Source organism: Diadema antillarum, unplaced genomic scaffold (genome assembly GCF_040938485.1).
Source record: "Diadema antillarum isolate AM-2024a unplaced genomic scaffold, OU_Dant_1.0 scf00000028, whole genome shotgun sequence".
NCBI classification, from domain to species: Eukaryota; Metazoa; Echinodermata; class Echinoidea; order Diadematoida; family Diadematidae; genus Diadema; species Diadema antillarum.
This window is the reverse complement of record NW_027270917.1, coordinates 3,317,000-3,325,517: the sequence shown is the minus strand read 5'-3', so window position 1 is coordinate 3,325,517 and position 8,518 is coordinate 3,317,000. Positions and strand designations below refer to the sequence as shown.

The window sequence follows — 8,518 nt, the reverse complement described above, 5'->3', positions numbered from 1 at the left end:
AATTCAGTAGGAACATCGGAAGGCATTCCTGTGTCTTATTGCGTGGTTTAGAACAAAAAATGGAAGGAACGGCTCTCTGCAAAACGGGAAAAAGACGTGGATAGCGTCATTTCAGTTTTCAATGTTTCGTTTGTCGCGTGTTTGAAAGTGACAATTTGGTCCAGAAATGGAACCTCGTTATATCCGATCAAATTGCTTATGTTTTTCTTTATAATGATGCACCGAAATTGTCCTCGTTATAACCGGAATCTCGTTATAACTGAACTCGTTATAACCGATTCGTTCTGCCATAGGTTTACATGCAAAGGAAAACGGGACCGACGCGATCACCTCGTTATAAGCGGTTCCTCGTTATAACCGAACTCGTTATAACGGGGTTTCACTGTATCAAGAATTGCACTTTGCTGAGTACTGACGTAGATGCTCTTCCTTGTGGAATTTTTTAACCTGGCTTGCCAACCCCTGAACAAATATTCATATAAATTATAAGCTTCAGAACTTCTTTAGCTCATTTTTATGTATGAAATATATAAACAACAAAGAATCACAAATGTATACTGTATGAGTACAGAAATAAGTTGGCACATGTCTCTTAATCCAGTAAAATTTTTGCTGTGCAACACAGGAACATACTGCATTTAGTAGTGATGAGTCCAGCAATTGTGGATCATGTAACCTGTTGGTTAAGGGTATCGTATGACCATTGACTGGCAAAAATTGGGAATATACTATGATCTTAGTAATGACAGTTCACAAAGCCAAATAAAGGTATTAAGACAGCAAACCCTATCTGATTCTGATGATTTTCTGTTTGGACAACTGCAAGGTTCCACATTTCGAACTTTGTGTGCAGCTGAAAATGCCACAGAATAAACATACATTGTATGAAAAGTTAGATAGTGTTCTACCCTGTGATAGACTGACAATTGTGGATGACCCAACTAGCAATCTGAAGATTAATGTTTCTAAACATGGTATATGAAAGTTTAGGTATGTGTATCAACATTCACCTGAATTTTAGATATTCAAGAAGAACAGGAAGGGGGCGGGTGGTTCGCATGGTTGAATAGATCATGAAACTTTTTCTCTTTCTGTAAACTGCTTCAGTTCGAATTTTTTTGGTCAAATATTAACAGTGTTGATTTAGTGTTATATGCCACTCTTTTTGTATGTGTGTCATATGAATATCTGTTTTCTTGTTGGGCTACAAAGTATGCCTCTAGCAAAGAGCTATATCCTAGTACAGTATAGTGCCTTCTGCAAATCAAGAGTTTCATCTCAAAACAAGTTAAATCCTTTCTTGTCAATTTGAGATATTTGCAATTAAACCTGCAAAAAAAAAAGAGAAAAACACTAAGAAAATATGGGATATTTTTAATCATCACTTTCAGAATATTCCTTGTTATGCAACTAGTGAAATATCATTGGAAAGGTTCTATTTTGCTCTACCCCATGGTGGACTTAACTTAAAATATTTAAAAATGCTACCCATTTTGCGATCATACTCTTCATATGTTTCTGGCAGAATGTACCACCATGAATCTGGTGCTCGTGGTTGTCGGTTTCATTGTCCATCTCATCCTGTTCGCCTCCATCTTCGACATCTACTTCACGTCCCCTCTGGTCCACGGCATGACCCCGTATGCCACGCCCCACGAGCCGCCAGCCAAGAGACTCGTCCTGTTCGTGGCTGATGGCCTTCGAGCCGATAAGCTGTTTGAACTCAATGAAGAGGGGAGGACAAGGGCTCCCTATTTGAGGTATGGTACGACTAATTTGTACACTGTAAAAGTGGAAATGTTTGTGTGAGTAATTTTTGTGTTTAGCTGGGTAAAAGATGCGATTCATGATTCAGCAGAATAGAGACATTAAATAGTGTTACGTATAACAAGCAAAAGTACATGCATGCTTTTATTTTTACGTTAGCTTCTGGTCACACAAAATGCGCAAAAATGTCACTTCATTTGGGAATGGCCTTTCAACTAAAAATCCATGTCTGGCAACTTTATGATGATTTTGTGATGCAGAGTCACATATTGTTTTGACCAGCTTGAGATTCTGCCCCCATTGCTAGGGTGTACACAGGTCTGTATGTGTCATTATATGAATGATGCACAGGTCTGAGTGTGTCAGAAGGAATTGTACCCCTGTGATAACTATAGAATTGATAACCTGCGAGGTGCAGCCTTGAGGGTTAGACTAGATTCTATAGTTCCTGCATACACACTATTCGTAATGATGCAAGGAAAGCATCATCCGTTTTATAGAATAGCGAACAAATTTTTGCCACATAACATGCATAATCACTGTATACGCTGTTATTTTCGCGTACAGATATTTTCACGAATGAGGGGATCACAGACATTTCCGCGAGATGTTGTTTTCGCGAAGTGATGCAGAGATCTTCATAAGTGCACTATTACCTTAGCACACAGTGACATTTTTGCGTGTTGTTAAATTTGCGGCCCATGTGTGATTCACGAAATTTGCAAAAATTAAACCCTCGTGAAAATAACAGCTTATACAGAAGCTATCTCTTGCTAAGTGTGCAAACTCTTGCTCAAGTACATGATGGCATGTTTACAGTGGCCATCCTGCATGATCACAATCATTATGAGACAGTTGTCTAAGATAAAAACAGGTTAGGATCTTGAACAGGGCGCATGAACATTGAGACAGTTTTTCTCATTTTTTTAAAGCTGTTTTTAATATCCGACACTGGGCCATATCATACATCATCTTAAAGCCACTTTAAGCCTCTTAAAATCCATTTCTTGACAAATCAAAATCAGAGGATGCGATGAAATACTTCATCAACACCTCAACTACCTCTAGAATTATTTGCATTCTCTTTGCTGGGTATTCTCTTTAGGAACATCATGGAGAAACAGGGATCTTGGGGCGTTTCCCACACAAGGGTCCCGACCGAATCCAGGCCTGGCCATGTTGCTGTTATCGCAGGATTCTATGAAGATGTCAGTGCTGTAGCCAAAGGTAAGCCAGGAGGAGCATATGTACTTCCAAAAGGGAGATTTGCTTTCAAGTGTGTTTTGCAAATTTCTGCTTTAATACAAAAGCTGCAGATAGCTGAAAAAAAAAACCCAGAAGACATTGAAATGGAACACATGAGATAGATATTCATCAAACTTACTTCTCTTGTATGTGATATACAGCCAAATATGACTTCTTAACGGAAAGTTGATATCTGAATCAGAATTCACTCAGCACCTTGGTCAAGTGAAGTGACCACGGTTGCTTTTGGACTGAACTCTGCATGTTTGTTTGTTTTTTTCATTTGACAGCAAAAATGAATATTTTGAAATGCCCTATTAAACTGAACTTTTGATTGTGTGTGGCATCATCGCATGACTTTGTCTGAAAGTCTTTGTAGAATACAGCTCTACACATTGGACAAGAGAAGAGAAAATTCTCAAATGTACATTGTACGTTTCCCTTCTGAGATTTCTAAATTAACACTTTCTCCTTGGCTTTATGAGAGGACGTTTGTCTATTTGCAATGATGCACGTCTTACTGTTTGACAAATACAGTGTAAATGCGTGTAGTCATGGCAACATTTTGGTGTTGCCAATTTGACAGCTTTCAATAAATTTGTGTGGACCATCTTCAAAATAAGTTAGCATTTCATTTGTCAATTTGATTCCTGTAAAGTAAGTTGCTGCAGAATTGTTTCTTCTGCTGTCATACATCCAGACACAAGGTGTTTACTATCAGACCTGAGCACAGAGCAAAAAAAAAAAAAAATTGATTCTAAAGGCTACATTCTAAAGGTTTTACTCCCTGTGAAACTGACATTCTGACCATATGCAAATCATCTTTCTGCAGGTTGGAAGGAGAACCCAGTGGAATTTGACTCTGTTTTCAACGAAAGCAGGTACACATGGTCGTGGGGAAGCCCCGACATCCTTCCCATGTTTGCAAAGGGTACGTTTTCATATTGTGGTAAATAGTAAGTAATCTCTCCTCTTCTCTTCTTTCGAGTAAGTGTAGTCCACCATCTGGTGTATTTTCACTTCTGTATAGGAAGTGCTGTGATAAAGTACTTGACCAATTTTCTTCATGGCAGGCTAATCTCGAAGTTCTACCAGCTAGATTCATAAATGGTGTTTGGATGAATAATCGGAGCTCCCTTTTTAGCTCACCTGAGCCGAAAGCTCAAGTGAGCTATTGCGATCGCCCTTCGTCCGGCGTCCGTCGTGCGTTGTGCGTCGTGCGTCGTGCGTCGTGCGTAAACTTTTTACATTTTCATCTTCTTCTCAAAAACCGCGAGACCGATTTTCACCAAACTTGGCAGGTAGCATCCCTAGGGGGTTAGGAACTCAATTTTTTAAAATGGGCATCATGCCCCACCCAGGGGGCCCCCCAAAATGAAGGAATCTTTAAAAATCTTCTTCTCTAGAACCAGAAGTGATAGAGCTAAATTAATACTATGAGCTAGTACATTGATGACTGTAGTTTCAAGTTTGTTCATGGGGGTTGGCGGAATCAGGGATGCCCCCCCGGGACCCAGGAGAAGGGATGGGGAGAAGTCCTAGTTGTAATGGAGCCTGAATTGTACATGTTCATCTTCTTCTTGAAAACCTCATGATGAATTTTGGCCAAACTTAGCAGGTAGCATCCCTAGGGGGATAGAATCTCAATTCCTTCAAATGGGCACCATGTCCCTCTTGGGGGCCCCTAGGGCCCCCCCACATGAAGGAATATTTAAAATCTTCTACTCTAGAACCAGAAATGATAAAGCAAAGTTAATACCATGAGTTTGTACATTGCGATACTCAGGTGAGCGCGTGACCCATGGGTCTCTTGTCTTTTTGTTGCATGGGAGACTGCCCTCTTTCACACGGAATGGGAAATAAGTCTGGAAACTATGACAAAAATTTACAGAAAATTGCGTTACCTGCGTCTATGTCATTGGGATGTTATGTAATGTGCATTCCAGGTGCATCTGGGGATCACGTCTTCATTCATATGTATCCGGCGGAGAGTGAGGACTTTGCAGGCGCCGATTCATCTGCGCTGGACACTTGGGTCTTTGACAGGGTCAAGGTATACAAGATGTTTGAAATTCCACTGATTTAGTTGTCTCTGTGTCATTCAGACAGAGAAATAAATTGCTTTCCCATCACACTGCTTTGATGAAAGCATGAGCAAATTCTGTATAAGCAATTGGGACTTGTGAGGCAAGTTTGTAAGTGGTTGAATTTTTGATTAATTTGTGATTCATGAGAATGAAATATTGTCACTTCTCGAGAGAAAAAAATTGCAATTTCCCACCTTGGAATCGATACATACAACATTTATGCAACATGTTGCAATATACAAATAAGTGCATGCTGCACAACATTGTGAATCACCGAGACTGCATCTCCACTAACGACCCAAACTTAAAAATGTGCATTATTTGCCTTAGGAATGGTAGTATGAACTATTTTTTCATTTACCTTCGCAGATGAATACCAGTCAGCTACATGTAGAACTTGCTTTAAATTTGAAAAAGCCAAGATGTCCGAAGAAATGCCCAAAACATACCGGTACTGAATGCAAACTTGTTGACGGTAAATAGGTGATTGAGTGCGCGCTGGTAACTAATTAAGTGCGCATTGCTAAAGTATGCAATTATGATATCATTGAGCGTGATTACAGCAAGTCGCAGTCATGTGCTTATCTCTGAGCAGTAATTAGTACTGGTCATTAGTACACGGTCAGTGGTAAAAACTTATGCCTGCTGGGCATGTTGGGCAAAATAAAAAACTGGTCATGTGATTGCTCTCAGCCAATCATTTGATTAGGATACATATTAACCAAATTCACAAAATGTCATGAATGTTGGTTTATTCAAGAAATCTGTGAAAATAAAAACACCTTGAAATATACCACGTTTACCGCATATAGAGCAACTGGAGCTCCTCCAACGTTTTCAATGTGCAAAAATTTTAAATGACAGGAGTTCCTAGACAGAGCCAGAGATGATGCGACGCTGAACGCCAAACTTCGGAGAGATCGCATCGTCCTCTTCCTGCACCTCCTTGGTCTGGACACCAACGGTCACTCGCACAAGCCATACTCTCGGGAGTATCTGGACAACATCCGCCTGGTGGACAGAGGGGTACAGGACGTGGTGAAGACCCTGGAGGACACCTTCGGGCACGACGGGAAGACTGCCTATGTGCTGACCGCTGACCACGGCATGACAGATTGGGGTGAAACAAACAATGTCTCTTCTTCAAATTCATGAAATTCTTCTGTCGAGATGTTTTCATTGCAACTTACTGACAAATTGCCCTACATCGACGTAAATAAGCACTGAATTGATCAGTGTTTTTAGTAGTGGCCATGATAAAAGAAATTATGGGCGTATGTACATTTGTACTCAAGCAGGATTCGAACCTATGACCTCCTGATCTCCAGACAGGCGTCATCTCCACTAGACCCCCGAGCTTCCGCCCGATGAGAACCACCACTTGCTGTCAGGTGAAAGCTCGGTGGTCTAGTGGAGGTGACGCCTGTCCAGAGAACAGGAGGTCGTAAGTTCGAATCCTGCTTGAGTACATATGCCCATGATTTCTTTTATTATGACTACTACTAAAAACACTGATCAATTCAATGCTTATTTTTGTCGATGTAGGGCAATTTGTCAATCAGTTGCAATGTCTCTTCTGCCACACTCACGCTCGTAGTCTATTCAAGGAGTCTATGATATTTTTGTCTTTTGCTCAATTGACTGATTGACACTGCACATGTTGAACTAGCAGTACAGATAAAAAGCTGAGGATATACACTGAAATATTCCTGTAAACAATGATGGAGTAAAGAAAGAGAAGGAATTATTTCAAATTTTCCTTGTTTCTGCCTGCTGCGCATTAATGGTGCTCACAAAAGTGTTCAGGAGGTTGGGTTGCAGCACAAAGGCAATGAGTTTAAAAACTTATCATGATGTGTTCACCATTTTTTTTTGGAAACAAACGATTTGATCATATACCAGTATCTGAATGGTGTGATGAAATAAAAGTATATAGTAATATGACAATTGTGTAAGTATTCATTTGTGCCTATGAATCAAATTTTGTGATATTTTCCATCCCCCCTGTGTCTCTGCCTGCAGGATCCCATGGGGCTAGCCATCCCTCAGAGACTCTGACCCCCCTGGTAGCCTGGGGGGCTGGCATCAGAGCAGCCAGGGCAGGAGGGGATCAGAGGTTCAGTGACAACTTCTTGAAAGGTAAGACCTCTATTATTAAAGGGGAATGATACCCAAATCTATATATCTGATATGGGGATTGAGTGAATGCTGCAATATTAGTAGACAACATCAGTGTAATTTAAGGAAAATTTGATAATCTGTTTTGTTTTGTTTTGTTTTTTTGTTTTTTTCAGCTCACCTGAACCAAAAGCTCAGAATAGCCATTGTGATCATTCAACATCTGTGTCACAAGTCATGCATAAACTTTCTACATTTTAAGCTTCTTGAAAACCCCTTGACTATTTTCACCAAATCTGCCATGTAGCATCCCTAGGGTGGTAGGATCTCAATTTATTCAAATAGACACCATGCCCCCAAAGCCCAGTTGCATAGTGAAAGAGCACTTGACTTACCTCTTTTCAGAAAGCCGTGGGAATAATATTACCCATATCATAGATGTATATCAGTAACAAACTGAGGGAATGTGTACTTTTTTTGCAGAAAATAACATTTTGTAAAATTCTCTTTGTATTTTCATTGTCCTGCGCTGACCTCACAATCAGTCGTAGTCTTCTTGTCCAGCGATGAGTTTACCAAAACTTGAATACTTTATAACTTGTGAACAGATTGTCTGATTTTCCTCAAGTGTCACTGATGCGTTCTACTAATATTGCTGCACTTACTCAATCCGCATATATATTCGGATATCATTCCCCTCTAAAGTCCCTTTATTGAGAATTTTTTGAAAGCTCAACTGACATTGTGTTGAAAACACACACTGCCCTTTTTTTTTGGGGGGGGGGGGGGATGGGGAGAGGGATGTTTGATTGGGGGGGGGGGGGGGAGGGATTTATCACCAGATCCAGATGGGTAGATGGTTCAAATTCTGAACTGAACGTTCTTTCTCTCGTTCACTCTTGAACAGAGTGGCATCTGGACCACGTGGAGCGCATCGACGTGAACCAGGCGGACATCGCCCCACTGATGGCCTCTCTGATAGGCGTGCCTTACCCCCTCAACTCGGTGGGCGTCCTCCCTGTCGAATACCTGGACGGCGGTGAGGAATACAAGGCACGCTGCTTGCTGACCAATGCCAAGCAGATTTTGGCCCAGTTCGATGTGAGTCCAATGTGTCTGTTCTCAATATTTGGTGTTCCTCAGAGTCATCAGTATGTACATTTTGTTGTCGAACTTGCACCAACTCTTGCTGTTGTACCTCTCATCATCTCTACAGTGGTGTCGGTCCATTCAGAAAGAGATGAAAAGAAATGCCAGGCAGAGTTTTGCCTAGTTGGACATGAAATGGCAAAACAACATAT

The 8,518-nt window shown here is 40.8% G+C and overlaps 1 protein-coding gene across 1 annotated transcript in view; it reads left to right on the top strand.

The window, feature by feature from the left end:
- Window positions 1-1,536: 1,536 nt before the first annotated feature.
- LOC139736744 (GPI ethanolamine phosphate transferase 1-like) overlaps window positions 1,537-8,518 on the top strand; it is a 54,446-nt gene continuing 47,464 nt past the window's right edge. The window contains exons 1-7 of the mRNA XM_071647459.1: window positions 1,537-1,760; window positions 2,873-2,994; window positions 3,845-3,943; window positions 4,959-5,065; window positions 5,964-6,219; window positions 7,122-7,238; window positions 8,125-8,318. Of these exons, the coding sequence (XP_071503560.1) occupies window positions 1,537-1,760; window positions 2,873-2,994; window positions 3,845-3,943; window positions 4,959-5,065; window positions 5,964-6,219; window positions 7,122-7,238; window positions 8,125-8,318 (1,119 nt within the window). The remainder of the gene's footprint in view (window positions 1,761-2,872; window positions 2,995-3,844; window positions 3,944-4,958; window positions 5,066-5,963; window positions 6,220-7,121; window positions 7,239-8,124; window positions 8,319-8,518) is intronic.